This window comes from Acipenser ruthenus, chromosome 6 (assembly GCF_902713425.1).
Source record: "Acipenser ruthenus chromosome 6, fAciRut3.2 maternal haplotype, whole genome shotgun sequence".
Lineage (NCBI taxonomy): Eukaryota > Metazoa > Chordata > Actinopteri > Acipenseriformes > Acipenseridae > Acipenser > Acipenser ruthenus.
Window position 1 is genome coordinate 42,464,387 of NC_081194.1, and position 27,060 is coordinate 42,491,446.

The 27,060-nt window shown below is 39.9% G+C and overlaps 1 protein-coding gene across 1 annotated transcript; it reads right to left on the reverse strand.

Annotated features, from left to right (window-relative positions):
• Nucleotides 1–3,144: 3,144 nt before the first annotated feature.
• Nucleotides 3,145–26,780, reverse strand: LOC117410926 (sulfotransferase 6B1-like). Its single transcript, XM_034017887.3, has 7 exons — nucleotides 26,411–26,780; nucleotides 24,674–24,783; nucleotides 23,350–23,439; nucleotides 12,101–12,227; nucleotides 10,100–10,194; nucleotides 9,356–9,512; nucleotides 3,145–3,571 (listed from the first exon to the last, which is right to left on the reverse strand). Exons 1-7 carry the CDS (start codon nucleotides 26,607–26,609, stop codon nucleotides 3,444–3,446), a joined length of 906 nt encoding a protein of 301 aa, XP_033873778.3. The 5' UTR covers nucleotides 26,610–26,780; the 3' UTR covers nucleotides 3,145–3,443.
• Between the last annotated feature and the right edge of the window lie 280 nt (nucleotides 26,781–27,060).

Below are 27,060 nucleotides of genomic sequence, written 5' to 3' on the forward strand. Positions count from 1 at the left end.
CAGGAATATAGAATGCTCTAGCATAACTATAGGTTAATACATAGCATGTTATAACTTTTTGTATGAACAGTGTGTTTTAACAATTTGTTTAGTATTTCTGCTGGCTTTATATTCTTTAAAACACAGTACAGTTATTACAACATTTTAACACACATGCAGTTTCACAAATGCTCAATGTGCATCCCAAAGATCAGCCTGCTTCCAGTAGCTGTCACAGTCCTGGGTCAGTTTCTGCTCTTAGTGAGTCTGTCAAAGCAACCACAGGTGTGTCTAAAAGCCTGATACCTGCAAAAACTCAAATATTGTCAGCAGGTCTTCCATCTCTACAATCATCATTGGGAAGACCTCAAATAAAGTAAACTGTTTCTATCAAAGAGACATCTATCTCTGCTGCATACACCTTACACTCAAAAAAGGTGATCGCACCTTGTACAAGGGAAAACAGGTTTTAGGTTCATTTGTGACAAGGGGGTAGCAGGATTCATTACAAATCCTAATAAATACTAGTCTGTAGCCCTTCCACTCCCTCAGGGATATAAGGTATGACAGAGCCAGCCAGGTAAACAACTCAAACACCTTACTGGACAGTGGGCAATGATGCTAGACTAAAGGGGGTTAGCCTGTACCAAGGGGCTATTGGTCTGGTATAGCAGAGCTGGAGTCGACAATTTGAATATGTCTAATGTAATCTTAAATAATTATTTATATTGATTTATATAATGATTGGCCATGGGGAAAACAGACAAAACTACTACGTCTACTACTGCTACCCACTTCCCCAGTTAAGAAAATTGACAAAGGTGTTAGGTGCTGCAGATGGGAGACTCTGATAGGGCAACTGGGCCTCCAAAGTTGGTTTGGAGAACAAAAGGAAAACTGCGGGAAGCAAGTTTTTTTCTCCTTCGTCATTTTTTTCATTTTTTATTCACCAACCATTTGTTATTTTTGAATCTGAGGGAACTGTTTAATTTTCTGAATGAGTGGCTATTAACATAGCCTGAACTGGTTTAGCTATTTGATGAGGACTGATTAACCTACTTATAGGAGGAATCCTGTTTGCTTCAACTTTTAAGAGGAAATGATCTTCTACTCAAGTGAACGAGATGGATTACAGCTTCTGCGATGTGTGGGACATTACAATTTCAAGAATATGTATACAGATGCGCAGAGCTGGCTCTAATTATTATTATTATTATTATTATTATTATTATTATTATTATTATTATTATTTATTTCTTAGCAGACGCCCTTATCCAGGGCGACTTACAATCGTAAGCAAATACATTTCAAGTATCACAGTACAAGTAATAATACAATTAAGAGAAAGATAAATACAATGACTTTGGTTCAAGCAAGTACAAGTGTGACAAAATACAATTCAATAATACAGCAGATAACAGTGTCAGTGATAGTTACATCAGGATATGATTAAATACAAAATACTACAGATTAAACACTTGGCAGATTACAGTACTCTGAAGTACAGTACTAAATGCAGTAAAATAGGGGACAGATAAGAGAAAGTAAAGCACATTTAAGGAAGGGTGATAAGTGTCCCAGGGGAAAAAGAGGAGTTCTACATGTGCTGTCTGAAGAGGTGAGTCTTAAGGCAGCGCCGGAATGTGGTCAGGGACTGGGCAGTCCTGACATCTGTAGGAAGGTCATTCCACCACTGCGGAGCGAGGGTGGAGAAGGAGCGGGCTCTGGAGGCAGGGGAGCATAGAGGAGGTAGAGCCAGTCTTCTAGTGCAGGCGGAGCGGAGAGGTCGAGTGGGGGTGTAGGGAGAGATGAGGGTCTGGAGGTAGCTGGGTGCAGTCTGGTCAAGGCATCTGTAGGCTAATACAAGAGTCTTGAACTGGATGCGAGCGGTGATCGGGAGCCAGTGGAGTGAGCGGAGTAGTGGAGTTGCGTGGGAGAAGCGAGACAGAGAGAACACCAGGTGGGCAGCGGAGTTCTCTCTGCCTCGCCTGATATGTACAAGATCCATTTAATCTATAAAGGAATCTTTTTTACCACATGTTTTAGGCAGTTTTACCTCCTTGTACGTTTTGGTTGAGTTATTTCTTGATATGAATTAAGTTTGTGTTGTATTTTTGTTTTTCTTTATTTTATTTTATGATTGATTTAAATGTAAACTAAGCAGAGCTACATTTTCTTGATGCTAGTTTGTGACACTTAATAAAAGAAAATACATCTTTGAAAAAAGTATTAAACTAAATTGTTAGCTAATAAGCAGTATTTTTAGTATTTATCTGTAGAGCCCCTGCCCTGGAGATTATAGCTTGGTTCAATCCCTTAGCATATATACTGGAGTTAGTATCAGTATTGGTCTCTGAGGGGTGGGGGGTGTTACAATGGGATAGAGTTATGGGTGGTTTGTACTTTTCTTTTTGGAACCTGGTGGGTAGGGCTTCAGGGAGTATATCCATCTATTCTATTCACCCCTTGACTGCCATCTTTTTTTTTCCTTTAAGGTCTAAAATATTTGCTGTTTTTTTTTTTATACTAACTTTTATTTTTGATTAACACCTAAAGTGACTATAACTATGAAAGTGATTCACCTGTGTACACCTTTTCATGATCTTAACCACCGTCAGTTTAAGATGCTTCCTTCCATATGGGGCAGGGGTTTCAAATATAATTGTAAATAAAGCAAGGACGGTCAGCGAAACTGGCTATGGATAAAAATAATTTCAGAATGCCACTACCTAGCATATAAAATAAAAGCACATGCATGTTTATCTACTTTGTAAGAGAATAACTTGCTTCCTGATTATTTATACTCTGACCATGCCGCTCCCATTGTTTACAGCTTTGATCTGTCAATCAAATTTGGTAGACACAACACCTTGAACTGGCGGATAGTTCAACCAATGAAAACTGTTAATAGAGAGAGGCGTATCCAATAGCTGAATTGGCACTTTCTTGCAAAACAACAACAACAAAAAAAACTATTCAACGTAAAATACAAGTGGTTGAGCTAAGAGAATGAATGTATTGTAAATGTTAAAACGACAGAAATAAAAACTGGTATTCTTACAACTTCTTCCGCTTGACATTTTACTTTGTGTATGTGTGTGTGTTTTAGAGATGTTTGGTTGAGTGAAACTGGGAATAAATAGTATCAGATGTCGTATAAACAATTTATTAGGTTAATTCAGAATGCAAATGACATAATAATTGCTCATCTGTACACCACACACAAAGATTGTTATTAAAATGTAAATGTCTTAAAATTTAATTTTACATTTCCCTTTTATTGGCTATGGTAGTTTTTTTCTTCTTTTTCTATTAAAAAAGTCACACTACATTCAACAAACCTTTTCATTTAGCTCTATTTAGTCTTTAAAATATGGACTTACAGTAACATATAAAGTATTTTAGTACAATTTGTAACTAGCCATTGTAACCCTAGTAACACCATCCAGTACCTGAGACATTCTTTATTTGCAGTGCACTTCATACTTCAACTTTGCCCCAATCTTAGTTCCTGCGAGGCATTGCTCAAACTTTGCATCCACCTCTTTGCTCTGCTCGTCACTGAAATGGTTTTTCCAGTCTCCAACACCACCTATGAACAAAGAACAATTAAACTCTCTTCCCAGGGTAGGTTTCCAAGACCTAAATATCAAGAAGCATACTTCTTTTGTAATACTTCTTCACAACACTGACATTCTATCAATGATTTAAAAACAAAAACTAGGTTCAGCTTTAAAATTGTAATACAAGGTTAAAATATGTAGGAAAAAATTGTAATTTCAAACACATGCTCTGTGTATTCGGGCGTCAGCTCCCGCTGGCTGCTAGCATTTGTCACAGAAGTCTGGGGCTTCACAGAAGACCATACTGTGGCCAAACAGATAGAGATTACACAGTATTTTGTATTAGTGTCTTCTGAATTTGTCAATAGCTTGAACAGTCAATGGGGTAGTTCCACAGTTTTCACGGCTGTTGGTAGGTATTATAAACCTGCTTGGAAAAATCCTGCTCTCTTATTGGTTAGCTGCGTTCTATCAGCCATTCGTTAATCCCACACAACAGACACCTTTGATTCAAATTCCTCCGCCACTTACCTGTCCTAATTATATAACATAATATCTATAACCACTAGCTTAAAAAAATGTCAGACCCAGAATCAAATTGTACTCTTTTTAATGGAAAAACTGTTGAAAAATGGTATGAAGATTAATTTCCTGATCCAGACAAAGTACCAGTTATTCAATTATTTTTAAAAGAAAAACTGCAGAGTGATATAACAGAACCAGAACAGAATCAACCTGAACTTGACTGAAACAGAAAAGAAAAAGAAAAAAAAACACAATAAAGTCTTCTAAATGGGCTGTGAATATCCTACAAAACTGTCTCCAGGTAATTAATTGTAATTAATTTAGAACAATTTGTAGATTTTATTTTTCACTTTGACATTATGGACTTTTTTTGTGTTGATCAGTGGCAAAAACTCCTAATTAAATCCATTTTGATTCCATGTTGTAACACAAAGGAAAATGAAATTAATAGCTAGTTGAGGCACCTTTAGCAATAATAACCCCTTTTAAAAGATTAGGATATTTGTCAATGAGCTTTTGGCATGATTCTTTAGTGGTTTTTGACCATTCAACGCAAAATTGTTCCAGTTCATTCAAATTCCAAGGACTTCTCTTGTGCACAGCCTTCTTCAACTCATACCAAAGATTCTCAATCAGATTTTGATGTGTGCTTTGGATCGTTGTTGTGTTGGAACATCCAGTTGCGCTTTAAACTAAGTTTTATAGAGGAGGGTTTCAGATGATTGGTCAATATCTTTTGAATTTCCTGTGCCACTAGAGGAAAAACAGGATATTACCACCTCCATGCTTGACAGTAAGTATGGTGTTCTTTTCTTTGTATGCTTCACAAGACTTTCTCCAAACGTAACAACTATCAGTGTGACCAAATAGCTTGATTTTTGTTTCATCACTCCACAAAACCATTGACACATCCATCATTCAGATGTTGTTTTGCAAACTTTAAGCAATTGTCCTTGTGACGTTTTCCTAAGAGTGGCTTTTTCCTTGGCCTGCGACCATTGAGACCTTCACCATGCAATACTCGACCTATGGTTGCAATGGAAACCCCAGTCCCACTTGCAGCCAATTCACTTTGAATATCTTTGGCAGTCAGTCTCGGACTGTTATTAACCTTCCTCACGATTCTTCTACTTGTTCTTGGTGAGATAACCTTCTTTCTTTCAGACCAAGGGAGCATTGTGACAGTACCATAAGTTTTGTACTTCTTGATAATAGAAACAGTAGTTAAAAGTGGGATACGCAAATGCTTGGAAATCTTCTTGTATCCTTCTCCAGCTTTAGGTTTTCAGATAGCTCTTTACTTTTTCCTATATTGACTTACTGGTAATGACAGCGATCATCCTGTGCCTAACCCTATTATACTTTCTAAGAATGTTCACCTACAAGCCAACATTTTCTAGACTTTTCTAGAATTAAGTTCTGCATTATCATATTGAAATTTTTAGCACCTTGTAGACAATACTATCATAGCATCAAAGGGTATGAATACTTTCGAATCAGCATTTTTGGAGTTTTGCAAAAAAAATTGCTGGGGACAGCAACAACTGTATCTGAGGCTGGAGAGGTGGGGACAACTTTGAACAGTAGTGGTGAGGGCAGTTATTCTTCATGTTGTATGGCTCTGCCCACTCTGTCTAGAAAGATCATGTAAGAATGATGTGTTGTGTGTGTGCATTGCGTATCATTACATTGAAACCATTGCTCATCTTTTAGCACTCAGGCAACATAGTGACCATGGTTGATGGTTTTCCCTTTGTGGAACACAATTGCCAGTTTAAAATGTTTTTCTATCAATTACAACTCTGTCATGCTTGAAATTGGCAAGTGCTGTATTAATTGCAGTATCATATCATTTTAATAAACTAATAAACAGTATGGGGAATTTTAAAATGGCTCTATATAAATCTGGTGGTACAGAGCAGTATGTTTATTTTCTAACTCAGTACAAGTGACATTCCAAATAAGTAATTTTTGGTATGACTAAACCTATAAAATGCATCATGTCTTCACAAAATCATTTTCATTTCTAAACATTCTTTTTAAAAACTGTAAACAGGAGCATGTTATCAGTCTTGTTGTCAACCAACATTTTGTTATTGTTAAACTTCGCTAAATGTGGACCTCAGTACATACCTCAGAAAGAAATCTGTTCCTACAGAAACTGCACTGTATAGTGTCTGTATTGCTTGAGATCGACGCAGTGGAACATCAATACTGCTGTACTGTCCCTACAGATTCTAAACTGCATTGTATTTATCTGTACCGCTTGAGATCGATGCAGGGGAACATCATGGTGTACTGTAACCGTGTCGTTGCTTGCAACTGCTGTAGCTACATGCTCGAGGTTGTGTCCCCACCAGTTTAATTTAATCTTAATTGTATAATAAGTAACACTATACACAGGGTCACTTTCATTTTTAACGTTTTATTATTTAAAAGCACAGATAAGTTAACAGTTTTAATACCGACAGAAACAGATTTGTTTGTGGAATGGAACGGTATTATTGAACTCCCGACTGTAGTGAGAGGGGGGAAAATGAAAATCGTATTTCCTAAATTAACAAATTATTATTAGTGTCCCCAGTCTTGAAGGCACAAATACAAAAAACATTACACTTGTGTAACAATTTTTTTTTTTTTTTTTTTGGTTCCTGGGTAGTAAGTGTTATTTCCTAATTGCTTATGCCTCAAAAGTATAGAAAATGGCTATAATTCCCCACAAACTTTGCTTTTGTGACCAGGACAGTGATATTTTGAAATTTACCTATTTTCCAGAACATTCCAGATAGATTCAGTGCTGAGTAAACTTGGAGTAACTTCTAGAACTTTCTGGAACTTTCCAGTAATATAAATAGTAGTATAAATACACGGGCCTTAAGCCCACCAGTTCACTTTAGTTCCAGCTGCCTAAGTGGATACATATCTGCATTTTTCTGAGATGGCATCAAGAGGCTGCTGGACGCCTTGAAGTATGATGAGTACGGCTGTAAGGTCATAGGAGACTTCAAAATAGTGGCATTCCTGATGGGTCTCCAAGGCGGTTTTACCAAGTTTCCCTGCTATCTTTGCCTTTGGGACAGCAGGGTCACCAAGGCGCACTACCACAGGCGGGACTGGCCACAGCGGACCGAGTTCTCTGTGGGGAGGAACAACGTCAAGTGGGAGCCACTGGTGGACCCCCGGAAGGTGCTGATGCCACCACTGCTCATCAAATTGGGCCTTATGAAACAATTTGTCAGAGCTCTAGATAAGGAGTCGGCAGCCTTCAAGTACCTTCAAGACTTCTTCCCTAAGCTGTCTGAGGCAAAGGTCAAAGCCGGTGTCTTCGTCGGACCACAGATAAAGAAGATCCTGGAGTGCAATGAATTCCCCAAGAAGCTCACTAGTAAGGAGAAAGCGGCTTGGAAAAGCTTTGTCACAGTGGTTCGGGGCTTCCTGGGCAATCACAAGGCCGAAAACTATGTGGAGCTGGTTGAGACTCTGGTGAAGAACTACGGCACAATGGGCTGTAGGATGTCCCTCAAAGTCCATATCCTTGATGCTCATCTTGATAAATTCAAGGAGAACATGGGAGCGTACTCGGAGGAGCAAGGCGAGCACTTCCACCAGGATATACTGGACTTTGAACGCCGCTACCAAGGACAGTATAACGAGAACATGATGGGAGACTACATTTGGGGGCTGATTCGTGAAAGTGATTTACAGTATAATCGTAAATCTCGAAAAACTACTCACTTCTAAATCTTTTGTAGTCATTTTTGTATTACTTTAGTATAAATACATGTTAATTTGGATTCATATGTTGTTTTTTTCTGACTTTATGTGAACGAAAAGACAAATTCGCCCGTTTTCTCATTGGAAATAGGTAAATTTCAAAATATCACTGTCCTGGTCACAAAAGCAAAGTTTGTGGGGAATAATAGCCATTTTCTATACTTTTGAGGCATAAGCAATTAGGAAATAACACTTACTACCCAGGAACAAAAATTGTGTTACATAGTGTTATCACTGACTATCAGTTTTAATCCAGACAGAAACACAGATGTGACCCGTGTGTGCTGAACTATATATTCCATGTCTCCCTATTCAGTGAAATGGAACGGTCGCAAGTCACTCTGCCTAGCAATGACGTCAGACTGTTACTTTGGGGTTCAATTTCTGTAAAATAGGACCCCCCCCCCAAAAAAATATAAATACCCAATTGCACATATACACCCCCGGGACTATGTGTATGCAGAGTTTGGTTCCTTAATTTTCTGTTCATTTTGAAATACAGGTGTATAAAAAAAGCATCTGAGTCATTTCTAAAAAAAAGGGTTCACAGGGTTTGTTGAGCCTGCCAATCTGACCATACACACAAATGTGCATGCATATTTGGTGGGGTTTTATCCCCTTTTTGAGCTGGTTGAAAAATCAACTTTAAACAGTACCTTTGTTCAAACCTATTATTATTATTATTATTATTATTATTATTATTATTATTATTATTATTATTATTATTATTATTATTATTATTTATTTCTTAGCAGACACCCTTATCCAGGGAGACTTACAATTGTTACAAGATATCACATTATTATTATTATTTTTTACATACAATTACCCATTTCTACAGTTGGGTTTTTACTGGAGCAATCTAGGTAAAGTACCTTGCTCAAGGGTACAGCAGCAGTGTCCCCCACCTGGGATTGAACCCACGACCCTCTGGTCAAGAGTCCAGGCTTCTTGAAGTCCAACTTATTGAATTTCATAACTATGTAAATAAATATAATATACACATACATACACGTTTGTGTAGATCTTTCTTTCTCTTCTTCTTCGGAGCAATAACCATACAGCAGCTTGCACCCGAGCCATATTGCTTTCAGATTATATCCAAATTGACAGGTTGGTGATCCTGGCATTTTTCATTCTTCTATTTTTTTTTCGCAGCGAGTTTCACATTTTTGTTCGATTACGTTCATGTGTGACAGGTACTATTCAATTCCATAGGTTTGATTTTTTTTACCCTAGAAAACACTATAGTGTGAATAGCCCTTAAGAATGTTATGATTTGGGTATTACTGTACCTCGTGTAATTAAGAAATGAAACAAACCTTCATAGCGTGATACTTGGATTTTCCTTTAATTGATAATGAAGTCAAAATGTATTACCTTATCTGATGAGAGTAAACTGTACCTTTCTGGCTAATAAATATTGAATTATCTATTGTGTTTGAGTTCTGCTTTAATTTAATTTGTCTATAGTGGACACCTTTGCATACTGTATTTTATAAGTTTTGACTTACCTTTCCTGAATATAACTTTGCCAAATGAACCATACATTTCCTGAGATTTTTCCTTCATAGCATCAAAAGTACTTTCTTCAGCAATAGTCTGGATCTGTTCATCACTCAGTGTGTAGTTGAAGTATTTGGCAATCTCTTTTATTTCTTCAGTAAAATTCTGATAAAAATAAATAAAATACACAGCTGGGTAATTTTTCTTTTTTTTTAATGTGCAATGTCTCATACAGTTTTGTTAAAAATACATTTAGAAGGTTGTAAGCTCTGAAAGGGGTTAGAGCTAAAGAAATAATTCCAAAAATATTATTTGCTGTGCACTTTCATTTGCTATATATATTTTTTAAAGACACATTTTATAGCAAACATTTAATATGCATTTCTATTAAAAACATGATATCTGGTACCATATAATTTTAAATAGAATTCTCATTTTGCATGAGGTATGTTATTAATTTACTTCCTAGGTTATTTCACATTGGCAGTGTCTACAGGGTCACAAAAAAGGTGCAGGACAGGTAAGATTAATGGAATATGTTTAACTATAACCCCTTTAAGAACATGTTGGGTTGTAGGGGTTTCCTGTAAAATTGTATGAATACAACAAAAACAGCTTGTGCTTACAGCTAATACTGCCTTGAAAGAATGTAAACAAAATGAATTGTCCACAAGGACTTTATCCATTAAAGCTCTGAAGGCAGTTTTAAATGACTAATGCACAGAAGCATAAACAGTCAGTATCAGACTTACTGCTTTCAAGTCTTCGTATGTTACAATCTTTACATTCTCACTGTCGATGTACTTTTCCCAAAGAACTGCATGGTCAAAATAGGAGCCCCACATAACTGCAAAGAAAAAGAAAGATATAAATAGGCATGGTCCAGCTTCTGTAGGTTTATAGACAAATTATTTTAGCACTGTCATAAGTTCTGTATGGTAGGAATTCCCAAAGATTTCCACCTATTGATATCCATTAGGCACAGCGACCCACTATATTGCACTCAATGTAAAGACAACAAGATACAAATAATGTCCTCATACTGCACTGTATACTGCAGTTGCCTATTTCACTTTTAACTTTTACTGGTGCTTAATTGTTGAATTATTTAATTTATATTCATATTTTGCTGGGACAATTGTGCTTTTGCAGATCCCTGTTTGGGAACCATTGCTGGGCATATTGGACTATTAGACTCTTAGAATCTGGTTAAATATTGTTAAATATATGGTGTATTGACAGCAACATTACCCTACAGACCAACTACCACCTCTCTGATTTAACATTAAACAAACATTTCTGAATATTTAACTTTATTCACCCCTTGACTGCCTATTATGTTGTGCTTTATACAATTCTCTATCACTGTTTCTGCTTAGATCACTATGTACAGGTGAATTACAACCACATGGTAAATAATGATCTAAGCAGACAAAACAATATGATGATAGGGAAGACACATATGATTTTAAACGGGTAAGAAATTAAATACACTTATATAAGAAATGTAAATGCATGTTTGGGTGTTTTGAAATGTCAGTGCACTAATGAGCTTGCCTGAAGATTATTCTTGCAAATGACAATAAATATGTTAAATTAATCTGTTTTGACTAAAACAACCTAAAATAGTATTCTGGGGGGAAAAATGTATGGGACTTATTGTCATGCATAAACAAATTGCTATTTTGTTGTTTCTTATTACTTTGATTACTCTACTCAGATTTTTAAACACGGCTTTATGTCAGGGAATATCACTGAGGCTGATCCAGCACAATTATCTGTGTATAAAATCAGCTGTGAATCAACACTGAAAACCTTGAGGGAACAAGATATAGGTGAAAGTTTTACAGATGATATCTGGGAATCCATTCTTGCTTGTGTGCATTCCTCGTCTGCCTGTGTTCGAGACGGTCTGATTCAATTCAAGATTTTACATTGTCTCCACTTGTCAAAAATCAAGTTGACCAGGGTTTACCCTGAACTGGATAACAACCTGTGACAGATGCAAACTAGCTCCTGCTTCTCTTATTCATATGCTCTGGTCCTGTCCCGGGTTGACTCGTTTCTGGACATCTGTGTTTGTGGCCCTTTCTCAGACCTTACAAGTACGTATTGACCCCTCCCCATTAATTGCACTTTTTGTCCCTCTATCTGGGCAACAGTCAAACACCTTGGCCTTTGGAACTCTATTGGCTAGACGCCTCATTCTATTTGGTTGGAAGCAAGCTGCCCCACCCTCTTATGTTCACTGGATTAGAGATGTTATGCAATTCCTTAAATTAGAAAAAATAAAGTTCACACTCAGGGGATCCACTGATACATTTTACAGAGCATGGTAACCCTTTCTCTCCCACGTTGATCAGCTCAGACTGCCCTGTCTTCTATAACTTCCTTTAAAATTAAATTAACGTGTCTCTCTCTCTTCTCTCTGACATTGTACCTGTACTGTGCTGTTTTCTCTCTCTCTCTCTCTCTCTCTCTCTCTCTCTCTCTCTCTCTCTCTCTATTTAAACATTTGTATCACTACAGTTATCAATGTAATAATTGTTTTCTTGTTAAACATTGTAAAAACCAATAAACAAAGTTATATATATATAAAAAAAAAAATCAGCAGTGTAGCCATTCACTCCTGCTATTTAAATAATGAAGGAGCTTCTCTTGCAGTTACACAAGCTGGTGTGCAGATTAAAGCAAGATGATATTAAAAAGATGATATTATATGTAATGTGTTGCCTATCAAGCATCCCATTTACCTTCTCCACTCATGTACTGTGAGAAGAACTTGTCCCAGGAATCAAACGCCGGAAGAACAGGGTTTTTGTTGTAAAAATGGAAGTACGAGACAGCCGTGTCTTTAGGGTTGCGAAGCACCACAAGAATCTGATGAAACAAACAATATATGGATTAACAGTTTCTCTGCTTGAACCCTAAGAACTCCATAATTTTAATGAAGAAGCTGTTTAATTTTATACCATGTTTTATAAGTTGCCATATTAGATGTTAGCTTGCGAGGTTCGGGGGGCGTGGAGCTGGTGGGGCCGCTAATCTTCCAATCTTTCAATTTTCTAATCTCCCGTTAATTAGTATATATTTACTATTTAAGACCTGATCACCTGCACCTTTTCTGTCTAGTGTTTCGTTTTTGTAGCAAATGCTTAGACGCCGTCGTTTCGTGCTTCACCGCTAATATTTAAACTTCGTTGCCTCGCTCACGCAGGTCGTTTCTCTGCACATCGCTGCCAAGATATTATCAATCATTTTCTTACCCACTCAGGTGATCTTTCTTTTCATTCAGCTTCTCTTTTCGGCTCCAACGTTACTCTTTCCTGTTCCATCCAGTCTCCACCTCGGCATCATAGCCGTCCAAAGCGCAGCTTCATTACTCAACTTGTCTGCAACCTTATCAGAAAGTCTGGTCCTCCGTTAAACTTTCAAGCTCCTTCGACATGACATTGACATTCCCGTTGTCTGCGATTGCCTTACCTTAGCTCTATTTAATTCTACTACGAAGTTTTGTCGGCGGAATCTTTCTTTACTCCTCGCCTGCAATCAGATGCCCCTCCCCCGCTCCCACAGAGCCAGCACAATTACCGTTCCATCAGAAGATCCTGCCCTGGACCTCCATCAGCTACGTTCAACCTTTTAAAGACGTATCCAGCCCATTCTAAACTCCATTTTTAACCAATGGCGGCTCGTGACTTGACTAGTCACAACATTCTCCAACGACACTATTGTACTGTAACTTTTCCACCGGCGCCTCACAGACTATGGTTACCACGGCAACGCCCTTATTGAGTGACTGCGAGGGAGTGGTAAGTCGTCATGGTGACCAGGCAGCTTCATCAGGCTCTGCGCCTCAGCACTGCAATCTTCCGGCTTCCTGTTGCTGCGCTTTCACAACTGGCAGAGACGAATTCAACGCGCCGAACCATGACATCTAAATACTGCATTAACTTATTTATATTCATGACTATCTGTCCTAAACATGTCTAGAATATTTATTATTCAAATCTAAAGGAATAAGCAAATGTTGTTCTACATAGACAAGGATTTTAATCGTAATAACTTCATAGATTCTACCCTGTTTCACTCAAGTCAATGATGTAATTCCAATCATAACCTCTGGATGGCAGTATAATACCACAAGCTCTCTCTCTATACATTAAACCAGTTTGGTTTCGCTGCGAAGCTCGGACACTACAGCTTTTCTATCTATTCCCGCAGTTCTCACTCAGATGGATTCTCGGGAGTTCCCCTCCTGCCTCATCCTCTGTCTATCTATATCAAATGACATTCTTCAATTTCAACTCTTACCCACCCCCCCCCCGCCCCCGCCCCCGCCCCCGCCCCTTTGAGGCGGACTACTCCTGACCAAATCAATAGATTTTTCAACAGCCTCAGAGCAACGGATTCTTCATCCTCTTAGGTTCTACAGTGGCCTCAGCTCTATGCATTCTTCATCTAAATCACTTTACCTCAAAGTCCAATATCCACCGCATTCAGCAGATCATCACACTACCGATGGCAATCCACCATTCACTATTACAGATCCCTGCTTCAGCAGATCTCTGCGTTCTGCAGCAGACCACCACGCTCTACCAATGACAGTCCACCATTCACAATAACAGATTACTGCTTCAGCAGATCTCTCTCTCTCTCTCTCTCTCTCTACAGCAGACCACCGCTCATTATTGACAGCACTTCTTTGTTTACTTCCTCAGATCTCTGCACCGTTCAGCAGATCCCGTCCTCTACTGTTAATTGCTCCTCACTGCAGCAGATCTCTGCTCCCTCTTCAGATCTACTCCCTATTATAGCATGCAAGTTGCTTTAGTTCACAGTCTAAATCTGTACCTGCACTACTCCAGATCTTCCAACGCTTCCGCTTTCCTCCAATACGCAGATCGTGGAAGCATTCCGCAGTCAAGGCTAATGCTAATCCCCATCTAATCAAAAATACGAGGTGCTTGACTTTCTCAGCAATCTATTCATATGTCCACACATCCTTTCAAATATTACAGCATTAATACATGGTGAGAGACGCGGTGAGACTGGAAATCTGTCTTGTTTATGAGTTCACTCTAGGAGAATAACTGGAGTTGTGAAACCAAGTCTCTCAATGTGAGTTCACCTTTTCCATTTCAAGCAGACATGATAGTAGCAGACCGCAGATCGATCCCGTATTAACTGACACATAGGATAGTCAACATCTCATCTCTGCCCTCCATTCCAGAAAATGGAGCACAAAGCGTGCTGAGCTTCCCCAGCAGTCGATTTACACACGTTCGTTCAGTTCCAGCTGCTACCTCAACTGTCAGTTCCAGCTCCCCTTTGGCCTCCACTTTTAGTATCCAAGTTCCGTCGACTGGTCCCGTCTGCTGCGTGCCCCCCCCCCCCCACCCCCCGATTTCACCAGCTGTCATTTGACTGAATCATACTCTCAGTAACCTCCTTCAATCTGCTCAGCATTTCATATCTGCAGCTCTCTCCCTCCTTCGAAGCTTCATATTGTACAGCTTGGTCAGTGTTTTAAACGTTCTGTGCCAGAATCGGATTCATCCTATTCCTTCAATCAAACCAGATCATGGCTTTCATCGTCCAGCTAGGGATTTTCTCTCTTCCCACCATTCTCTCCATACCAGTAGTTTGTCTGACTCTTTTCGGAATCTTCAAAGTTCCCCCCCTGCTGCACCTTCCCACCTGCCCATATCAACAGACATTCTCCATTCACTCATCTCTACTCTTCGGAAAGTTTGCTTGTCCCCTTACGAAGATCTCCTCATGGAGACCATCTGCCTAACAGGTGATTCTTAAGAGCCTTCCCTTCTGCCTCACCTTCCCGCTGTCCGCATTAATGAACATTCTCAGTTTGCTCATTCTACTCTTCGGAAACGCCACTTCTCCCCATACAAGGATCTACCTATGGAGATCATCTGCATCTGAGCCCTCTTCGGTTTCCTTAGGAGCTCAGAATCCACAGTTCTAATTTACTCCATCACTCAGTTGTGTACCTCCAGACGGATCCATTTCAGCGAGGTCAGTTAATTCAGCTGTCAAGCAGATTCCCCTATCCGCCCCTTATTTTCAACATCAAGGTATCTCATCTGCTTCTCAGCCTTCTTCGGTTTCCTCAGAACTCGCAGTTTCTTCTGCTTCTAATTTACTTCACCATTCGGTCGTACCTCCAAGAGGGATCAATTTCAACGTGGTTAGTCCATTCAGCTGTCAAGTAGAGTCCCCTATCTGCCCCTTTCATCATCAAGGTATCTCCCCAGCAAGAACCCCCCCTCCTCTACTCTACCCCCCCCCCCCCCCAGGACCCTCAGTTCATTGATTCCCCTCGCTCCTATCATCACTCATCGCTGGTTCTCAACCCACCTTCCACCCTCCAGAGCAAGCCTCCCTCCTCTACTCCACCCCCTCATTTGATTTCTCTCGCTCCTAGGATCAGTCGTCACTGGATTCCAACCTACCTCGCCTCCAGAGCAGACCTCCCCCCCCTCCCCCCTCCAATCATTCCGTTGGCACAGCCCCCCTCTGCTGCGAGGGCCAACATCAATCACAGCCTTCTTCAGCTTCCTCAGAAGCTCAGAATTCACAGTTCCTTCAGCTTCAAGCTTCCCTGCAGCGACGAAGATCTCCTAATCAGCCCAACTCTCCACCCTCCTTTCTAGAGCAGGCCTCCCTCCTCAGCTGTATTCTCCCCATTCATTTCATATAGGTGCAGCTACCTCCGCTGCAAGAGCCAGCATCAACCACAGTCTGATCAAGACCATGGGCCGCTGGTCCTCTTCCGCAGTAGATTATTACGTTCATTCATCTCCCTCCGATATAGTTGCAGCCCATTTTAAAATCGCTAGCATGCCTGGAGTGGGGGCTACCTGTTCGCCGGGGCCACCAGAGGTTTTCCCCTAATCTGCCTCAAGGGGTTTTTTCCTCTCCACTGAGCGGCAGGTATACACATAGTCACATCCTACTAACAAATTTACTAATCTCCCTCTGTTCGTCCCGTTCGTCCTTCTGGTCTTTTGTCTATGTTATGCGTTGGCATGTGCTGTCTTTTGTTTGTCTCACGGTGTGGGAGTTTTCGTGAGGTGCCGGGGGTCCATCCTTTGGGGGGCAAGTGAGGCTCACTTCCCCGACCTCAGGGCTAGGCAGCCGCCTCCCTTACCTTCAGGGGTTCTCACCGCGTGAGTCAGAGCGGACCCCCGGCCAAACTCTGTCCTGTCGCAGCTCCTGCGCTCATCTTATCTCACTCGAGGCTCTCTTCTATTCTGCCTCTCTTCAGGACGTGGTCACTCGTGCCGAGTCCTATACTAACCTCAATGCTTGTCCTTATTTTCAGGTCCCAGGCAGCGTGACGTCTCGGCCAATCAGGGGTTTTACGAGCGCCCCTTACAGAAGCCTCAGATGCTGGGTACCTCTCTCATCTCCTCCCGAGGGGCGGCTTTCCAAGTCATAACCCTCATATGTGTTTTCGGTTGCCGGGTCCTCCGCCCCTGGGATGTCGACAGCGTCGGCCCCAGTCGGTGACCTCTTTTTTATCCTGTCTTCGGTCGCTGGGTCCTTCGCCCCTGAGTTGTGTTGGCAGCGCCGCCCTCAGTCAGTGACCATCTTTCTATCCCGTTTCGGTTGCTGGGTCCTCTGCCCCTGGGATGTGCGACAGCGTCGCCCTCAGTCAGTAACCACATTCTGTCCTACTAACTGCTCCTTGCTGCTGCTTCTGCCTTATCCTTCCCCCCCAGCTCACGCCCAGTGAAAATGAAGTAAAATGGCAATAAAAGAAATATGTCAGTATCATACATCCTCTGCTGTAAAAAGAAACTGCTGCTATTTATTGGAGGTTCTGATGTATTGCTCATATCCTGATTTACTAATCTACTAATTTACTAATTGTTACTTTTGAATAAACTATTTACATTTTCAAGCTAATCATGTAATTTAATCTTTGTCAGTTAATCAAGCACTATCAAGTATTTAGAGGCATAAAATAAATTATTAATTTGAGCCCTCTCATGAGTTTTAAGTAGGTATATATTACCCTTTGATTCCGCTTCAATACGAACTATACTTTTACTTTAAATACATGTATTTGTGGTGGACCAATAAAAACCTTGGACATAAAACATATCTCATAAATATGCCTTACATGCTACAGCAGGAAATATTGTAAACAATTAGAGCTATCAGTAACATAAAAAGTAAATCACAATGACCTACATCCAGAAAAACTGAAGTTTTACATACAGACAGATGGACGTATGCCTCTATACCCCAGACTGATGCTCTCAATAGCTTGCTTAAGAAAGTCAACCAAATTGCAAAAGCATGAGGTTTGTTTTCAATTCAGTGGGGATGGTGAGTTCCATACATTCCTGGATTTCTTATTCTGCTTTGTTTATGTGTGTGTGTGTGTGTGTGTGTGTGTGTGTGTGTGTGTGTGTGTATGTGTGTATGTGTGTATGTGTGTATGTGTGTATGTATGTATGTATGTATGTATGTAATTGCGTGTGTTCACCACACACCGGTCCAGTGAGTAAAGGCCCCTTTATTATAGCTGTTAAAGTGGAGGGTCAGGAAACTGTGGCGTTAATCAACTCGGAGCACAGAAATACTGGTTAGTAGGGAGTTGGTGCCAAAACATAAGTACAAAAGGGGGCAGCAAGATGTGCATTTAGTATAGAAATTGGGGGAAAACCATTTAATGTTAAGGAGGGTGTGATTCCCTCTACTCCTTTTCCTCTAATCTTGGGGAAAAACTGTGAACGGTTCCACCAGCTGTTAAAAGCTGGAACCACACTGGTGGGAGAAGAGGTTTTTAACAACAGTGAGGATTTAATAGATCCCCCTGAGGGCCGAAGGGAACGAAAAGCCTGGTCTCAAAAAAAAAAAGGGACGGGAGAAAGTTTTTAGAAAAAACTAGACACCTGGATACAGACCAGGCAACCCCCAGGGCCCCTCCACAGGCAGTAGAGCCTGAATATAGTGAAGATTTTTTTTAAGTCAGGTGATGCATTAGTAAGACCTCACCTAGAATATTGTGTTCAGTTTTGGTCACCTCGTTACAAAAAGGATATTGCTGCTCTAGAAAGAGTGCAAAGAGCAACCAGAATTATCCCAGGTTTAAAAGGCATGTCGTATGCAGACAGGCTAAAAGAATTGAATCTATTCAGTCTTGAACAAAGAAGACTACGCGGTGATCTGATTCAAGCATTCAAAATCCTAAAAGGTATAAACAATGTCGACCCAGGAGACTTTTTTGAGCTGAAAAAAGAAACAAGGACCAGGGGTCACAAATGGAGATTAGATAAAGGGGCATTCAGAACAGAAAATAGGAGGCATTTTTTTACACAGAGAATTGTGAGGGTCTGGAACCAACTCCCCAGTAATGTTGTTGAAGCGGACACCCTGGGATCCTTCAAGAAGCTGCTTGATGAGATTCTTGGATCAATAAGCTACTAACAACCAAGCGAGCAAGATGGGCTGAATGGCCTCCTCTTGTTTGTAAACTTTCTTATGTTCTTATCACCCTGTGTTTAGAAAAGCTCAGACTGAAGACCCTAATTTATGGGTAGCATGTGAGCAGGCTATAGAAGCCAATGAAGAGTATTGGAGAACTTGTGAAACTAAACATACCACACACTTTTTGTTAAATGACGGGTTAGTGTATCCAAGGAGAGCACACCCACCAACTACTGGTACCCCACTCTTAGCGGAATACCATTTTACAATTAGCAGACACACACTTTCTGGGGGGACACTTAGGTACGGACAAAACGTGAGATAGAATTCTTCACCAGTTTTATTGGCCAGGGGTGTAGTGTGAGGTGGCAGATTTCTATGAGACCTGTCCTCCCAAGCTCCATTTGTGCTGCTTCCCATCATAGAGGTCCCTTTCGATAGGGTAGGTATAGATCTGGTGGGCCCTTTGTTAAAAACTAAAACAAGTTATGAGTACATACTGGTCCTAGTTGACTACGCTAGTTGGTTTCCCAAATTGGTTCCCTTAACCTTTTGCTGTCCATTTATTCAGCACGTCAAGTCCAATTTATTTTCACACGCGCAGTTTATTTTAGACGCGCTGTTTAAAAATTTTTTTTCCACAGTAAAACAGGCTTAAAAGGCACTGCATATCAACAGGACACTCAGTACTGCATCTCCAGCCCCACCCTACCCCTTGTTCGCTGTATTTTTCACATACCTCTTCATAGTCGTGCATACTGATAAATCATCTCATGATCTCTCGTTTTATCACCAAACTCCTCAATAATGCATTCCAAGTCATTATTTTATTACTATAACATCTCAAAAAGCTCTGCAAATGTCTGTGATATTCTTTGAGCGCTGGATGCGGAAGCAGCTATCTTGTTTGTTTATGGCCGTGTTATCTCTGTGGTGGTGGGGCTATGTGTATTGCTGAGATCCGCCCCTTTTTTTGTTTTTTTTGGCTTCTCTCGGCTCCTATCGGTCTCACTCGGCCATTGAATGGTTTTCTTGGCTTTTTCTGGAGAAAAAACGACTAGAGACCTGTGTTTTACGTCTTTTTGATGATGTCGGACCGGAAAGGGTTAAGGAACACCGCCACAAAAACTGTTGTTAAAGAATTAGTGCAAATATTTTATAGAGTGGGCCTCCCGAAGGAAGTGCTTACTGACCTGGGAACTCCCTTCATGTACCAGGTCTTTAAAAGAGCTCTGCCACCTCCTAAAAGTGAAGACAATTCGAACCTCGGTGTACCACCCCCAGACAGATGATTTGGTGGAGAGTTTTAACCGAACCCTCAATGGTATGCTTAAGAAGATTTCGCTAACTGGGATATTGCTTTACCATATCTTACGTTTGCTTTCAGAGAAGTCCCACAGCCCTCAACGGGGTTCTCCACATTCGAACTACTGCCTGGCAGGCAGAGCCAGCTAGAGGGGACAGTGTAGCGGAGTATGTCACCCAGCTCCGAGACAGGTTGGGAATAACATCCCTGTTAGTACAAGAGCACTTATGTAGAGAGCAGTCCCAACAAGAACAGCAGTACAATCGAGAGGCGAGAGCCCAGGAATTTGAGGTGGGGGATAGGGTTTTAGTGTTGGTCCCCTCTGATCCCCATAAATTTAAGCTAAATGTCAGGGGCCAGTGGAGATAGTAGAAAAGGTAGGACCAGTATGCTATAAAGTACATCAGCCAGGGAAAAGGAAAGCCCACCAGATATACCACATTAATTTAATGAAACCCTGGAGAGAACGAAGGGTGTTTATTTTTTAGGAGTGTTGAGCTTGAAGAGGAAGAAACCCTGTTAAAGAACAAGGTTCACAGGCTTAGCATGCCTACAGGGGAAAACTTAAAGAACAAAAACGGGAACTTGATAAATTGAGATCTGCTAACTCTGATATATTCTCTGAGGTACCGAGGGCCACTCACCTAGTACAGCACCACATTACCACGGAGCCGGAAGTGAAAGTACAACAATGCCATCTGCAGGTCCTGGCAGCCAAACGGGAGACCATGAAGGAGGTGAGAAAGATGCTTGAATTAGGCGTAATTCGAGAATCGCATAGGGACAGTCCTAGTACAAGACTTTGACATGTACTTAAGCAGAAAGCTCCTTCCCCAGGAACAAAAGTATGCAACGATAGAGAAAGAGTGTCTAGCGATTAGGTGGGCTGTGGAAAGTTTGAAATATTATTTGAGGGGATGCCGCTTCACCCTGTATACAGATCATGCCCAGCTGCGCTGGATGTACAGGGAAAAGGATTCTAACCCTCGCCTCACCAGATGGTTCCTGACCCTGCAGCCTTACTGTTTTGAGATCAAACACCGGGCAGGTAAGGACCACGGAAATGCTGATGTGCTGTCTGGAATCCCTGAACGAACTTCCACTTCCTATTCCAGGATTATGCCAAAGCAAAGGGAAACGGTATGCGAGCCAGCTCACAGACCTGCTCACGGGAGCAGGGGGAGATAATTGAGCAATAGGCTACAGGTGCTGATAGGTAGGATTAGTTACGTGAAAAACATTACTTTAACTGATTGCCTAAATTGGCCAGCACCTGTAGCCTATGTAGCCAGCAACTGTCTCCTCCAGCGGAGGGACATAAAAGTGCTGGGCAGGCAGTTGCTTGGGAGAGAAAGAATAGTCCCCCGTGAAAAACGCGATCGCGGATTGCGGTGCGATTTCGCGGAATGCACTCTGGGTTGCAGAATTATTGATTTTCCATGGCAGCAAGCCTAACTAGCATTCAAAAACAAATTCAAGTTTTGTAAACATTCCACAAGGTGGCACAGTGAGATTTTTGAATACCTCTGCTTTGTTTATCTTGCTCAACCCACTCTTAGGAAAAGCAAACCACTCTTTTTAGACACTGACGTGCTGTGGCTATTAAAATCCTCAGCTAACATGGATACATTTGTTAAGAGCAAACATGCGCCTGGAGGCAAAAGCCACTTAGGAAATAAAACAGCCGCTGGTCGTGCTGGGGAATATCCGAGACTCTTGTATGAGGAAGGGGGTTAACTGTTTTGCAGACCATGCATGTCGTTTCTGAAGAAACTATCAGAGCTATGTTTCCTCTACTTCAATGGGACTTTAAATACCTGACCACAGTCCTGAGAAAATGGAGACATTTTTTATTTATTTATTTATTTATTTATTTATTTATTTTTTATTTCAGGTCAATTTTATAGTTTCTAGTTGCAGTTGCTCACTTTAAAAGTATTTTCTTCCTCACAGCAATAAAGTTTTAAAACTGGAACACGCCAGTATTTATTTGATAATTTATTTTACTTTTCTACCTGCAGACAGTGGCCTCACAATTTAGTTTTTGGAATTAATAAAAGTTATTAAAGTTTCAATAAATGTTTTTGTGTATTCATTTGCTATTAATTTTAGCATGTACTGTAATAAACTTTTAAAACAGCCCTGTAATAAACTTTTAAAAGGCTACCGCAGAATTCAAGAACTTCTGTTGCAGAAATCATGGACCTTTGCCACAGAATTTGGAAAACTTTGCTGCGCTTTTCATGGGGGACTAAAAGAAGGAGAAAGCAGACCGGATCAAGAAGTGAACAGGAGCAACGAGGTCTTTGCCGGCTTGGCTACAAACAAGAGATCTCAACCCCAACACCAGCCCAAGGATTTGGATACCAGACCAACACCTAAAGGTCTAGGTTTTTGAAGTGCAGTTATTATTTGCAAGGGACTTGGCAACCAAATTTGTTTTGCTGTACATTTTGTTAGTTGTTGGATTGCAACGCCGTTGTGGATCAGGGCTTTGGGGAAACAGGGTTTGTTTTATGTAAACCTTTTTGTTTTCCTTTGCACGTATGATTGTCAGGGGTACCTGTAGTGCCAGTCAATAAAATAAAATAATAAAAACTGTTATTTACGTGCAATTATCTGTGCCTACATTCGACAAGCTTACAGTATGTATGTATGTATGTATTGTGGAAGGGCTTCCACCCTATGTAAATAGTATTATGTGAATGTAAGTTTGTCAGGGATGGGGTTAAATACATCCCTGCCAACAATCACAGGTGGAATGTGGCCATTCCCTAATTAGGTAATTGAGTGCTAATTGGGGGAATGGCCACATGTATAAAAAAGCAGGAAAAAACTTTGGGTTTTGGGTGGTGGTGTAAGGTGAAAGCAGTGAAGGCATTGCCCAGCCTGGCAGTTTGATTGTTTTGTATTATATCTATAGTCCTTGTTGTTTTTTTCTTTTTTTTTGTTTAACTCTATTTTGGCCCTCATGCTGTATTTGTTTCTTCCTGTTTTTGTAAATAAATGTGTGTTCTAGCGCTTCCACTGCAGCTTCCTTGTCTCTGAGTCTCACATCCTGACAGCAACATCTTGGGCCACAGTGCTATCCTGCTACAGTATGTAACATTTAGTTTATACATTTCATAACTGGGGAATACAATGATATAAAGAATAGCAAGTGTCATAGAACAGAAATTCAGATTCTACTTCACCTGCTACTGATATACATATATCTCTTTCAGTAAAACTGACCTTAGACTTCTTCTCAAAGAATGACACTGGAATATTATTTGTGTTCATATGAGTTCCCAGGATTCTTGTAGAAGGCAATGTGGACAACAACTGTGAATGTAGAAAATACCAAAACTATTAGAAACTAGTTGTTCTTTAAATGGTGTTTAAGATATTACTATAGAAAAGAGGTTAAATCCAAATCCTACAAGAAAACACATTTTTAATGCTTCAAATTCTTAAATAATTGTAAAAGTAGTTCACAATGTGCCATATTATTACAGTTTATTAAGTATTCCATGGCTACCATTAATCATGTTGCGAGTGACAACTTGTGCACTTATTGTGTGAAGCATCAGTGCTTGTGAATGGGTGCTAAATGTTAACTTTTTAGTTATAAAAAAAGTTCACAGTAGCTAAGTAATGTCTTTTAAGGAGCATCTTTGTATGGGCATTACATACTACAGTTAACTGATGTGTTTTTTGTGGTTTGATTCACTTTCTATCATTTTCTGTTTGTCACCACATCCTGGGGACTTTTTTAAACTCTGATAACCAAAGCACCTCAAAATACCTCACAAACATGTCTTCTCTCTAGGTTCATCTGGTACTCAAGAGTACTCAACCTCAAACCTGGTACTCATCCTCAAACCTGTGCTCCATGGGTTTTCTTACTGATGTATTTCTTATATCCAGTAGGGCCAGATAGTAACGGAGGGAGAGGTTAATGATTACACTCTGGTGTACCAGAGGTACTCTGAGATCAGACATGATTCTGAGAGCATAGGGGTGCTTTCAACTCATACTAGCTATAAAAACACCACCAGGATGTGATGACTGAATACAAATGAATCTTTCAACAAGAATAATACTTTTGTTACGATAACTTCATATTTCCTAACGATACCAAATTTCTCTTAAGCTTCTTATATATAATGCGTAAACTTTTGGACAATGGCTTTCATATTGTAAGACAAACTGACAAACATTCTACCACTTGCGCTAATCATGAAGCGACACTCAAATTAATTTAAATTATAACAATTTGGCTGTTCCAGCATGGTTTTGTTATTTTACAGTGTCTTAGAGTGCTTATTTTCAGCTAACAGTGTATGGTCCTTTTGCACATCCAAACAGCACAAAGTATTCATTAATATAACATAGGACATGGGTTCAACTGTACATTTTCTAACACAGCAATGTACAGTTTAACCACATTCACCCCCTCCCCTGTTGTACTTGCTAAAGGTTAACTAAATATTTGAGGACCTAGTTTAAACAAAGACCTGGAATAGAATAGCCCTCAAGGACCGGAAGAGTTTTTAAAATTTCATTTTTTACAAACCTTCAATTTTTCTGGGTTTGTGAACTCCAGATATGGAATGTATTTGGGATTTCTCAGTTTACCAGCAGAAAATGCAAGTTTATTCAGGACCTGAATCATCCAATTATACCCTGGCAAGAGATCAAAACAAACCAGTTAGGATAAAAACAAGAACAAAGATTAACAGAAGGGCTCTTTCAATTAAAAGATAACTTTCATAACATTACTGTTTATACTATAGGGCTAACCACTTACATGTGCCAGGTCTACTGTATGTGTGACCAATTTTAGAGGTTCCTCAAATCCAGTTCAATTTGACAATTTGGAACCTTTTTTAAATTTTTATAAATGTGACAGGGTGGTTTTGTGGTGACGTCCCCAGACCAGGAACCTGACACAGAGGTAAGTACTTGCGGGGTTGAAAGCACTGGTGTGTGTTTTTATTCAAACAAAAAAAAATCAAAACACTGCTCACAGAGCAAAATAAAAAGGTCAAACAAAACAAGTCACAAACACCATCAACAAAAACACAGGAACAAAGTAACTGGCCCAAGGGCCAAAATAAAAGTTTTAAACAAAACAATAATGAACAGTGCTGTCAGGCTGGGCATTCACCGTCATTGGTAGAGTTTCCATGCATGTTTTTTTTAGCACATTTGCTCGAGAAAAATGTCTTGTGCAAAATGCTTTTTTAGGTTTCCATTCACTCAGTTTATTTTACTCGAGTAAATCGGGCTTTTCACCTGACATCATAGAAATGAATGGGAAAGGTGGGGGTTGAGATGTAAATTAGCTATGCGTAAAGTACTGTGCTGTTTTTGAAGATTACTAGTGAAATTTTTTGAAAATGTGGTTTCCATGCGTAGAGAACCGGTACTCGAGTTAATCTAAGCTGCTGTAATAAAGCAAAATACCTTGTGCCTGGTACCAGCAGAGGCGTTATATATACTTCCCTTTCATTCAAGCAATACAGCATATAGGGGATCAGGTGATGCTGCATATACTACCCTGGCTTAGAAACCCTACCCGTCCGGATGGCTGACAGCTGCTGAGGAAACATTCAACACCAAATTACGTTTTTTTATTTCACATACTTGATGATGATTAAGTAATTCCTAGTTCCTTTTTTGTGGTTAATACTGTAGAGGTATGTAGCAATAACAGGCATGACCTTTGTTCATGTCATACTTATTTCTCTCTGTTCTAGCACCCTTCCTCTGGGTTGCCATTTTAACACTTTAGCACTTTTTCTTTTTATGTTACTTGAAACATTAAATCCAATAACAATATATTTTCTGAAAACTGTGTTTACATGACACCGATTTGAAATCCTTCTGCTAATGCTGTCATGGAATCAATGATAGACTCTGTCACCCAAAGTGGAGATTTTAGATTAAAGGGTAAGTAGTTTCAAATATCATGTATTTATTTTATCACCAGTCCTTTAACTTTTTATGATGTTTACAATCATTCTGAATGCTATTGCTCCAATATTGAATTGTGCTCATGTTTCTCTGTATTACAATCCATCAAGCCTGTAAAATCACCCAGCATCAATTATTACACAAATTAACTCATAACAACATTCCCACAACGTGAGAGACAAACATTGTGCCTAAATAACAGCACAGAAAAACAGTGGATTATATTTTTTTACCGATTCAACACTTATCGTTGTTTATCCCTTACATATACAACACTGAAAATAATACACATCCTGAAATTACCAGTGCAAAGATACAATACTTGTTCACTCACCACATTTTGGATAAGCCACCAGTAGTATATCGTCCTCCCTGGCTTCAAAGCTCTCTATTGCATCAATGTTCTCCGGTTGACTATGGAGACTAGGATACAGGATCCCCTTGTATTTAAACAGAAGGTCTTCTGGTTTCATATTTTTTGCCTTTTCCAACATCTCGTCAACTTCTTTAACATTTATTTTAGGCTGAGACATATTGTTGAGGTTTTCAGAGTTGCAAAATGCCTTCTCTCTTTCCAGCACTCTTATCTGTCCTAAAGCTGTGTGTCACGCTCTGTTTAAAAACAGCTGGAGTATCTATGAACTCTGGTGAACCTGAAAAAGAAAGTGAACTTCAGTGCGTATAAGGAGAGACCTGCCTTCTTGGAGTACAGCTTCCTATGGCATGCTATACCACTTTTCTGAAAGAAGGAACTATGGTCTTTGTCTATAAAATGACACAAGGGTCCCTTTCAGATTTGCTCATTTCTTGACGATTTGGTGGGGACGAGTTTTACTCTAGGGGCCCATTGTTAATATTGTATAATATAAAAATAATGGAAACTTTATTTAGAAACAACTGGACATAATTTATTTATTAAAATGCGGTAAGAATGCCACATCCAGGGTAAAAAACAGAGCCATATTTGTTTTTTTATTGTCACCT

Bases quoted from the DNA above. Each gene is read 5' to 3' on its own strand.
- LOC117410926 (XM_034017887.3), bottom strand. From the start codon at position 26,609: ATGTCTCAGCCTAAAATAAATGTTAAAGAAGTTGACGAGATGTTGGAA. The intron at 24,784-26,410 runs GTGAGTGAACAA...ATCTCTTGCCAG, and splicing joins GGTGGCTTATCCAAAATGTG to GGTATAATTGGATGATTCAG. The intron at 12,228-23,349 runs GTCAGTTTTACT...TTGTTTCATCAG, and splicing joins TCTTTGAGAAGAAGTCTAAG to ATTCTTGTGGTGCTTCGCAA.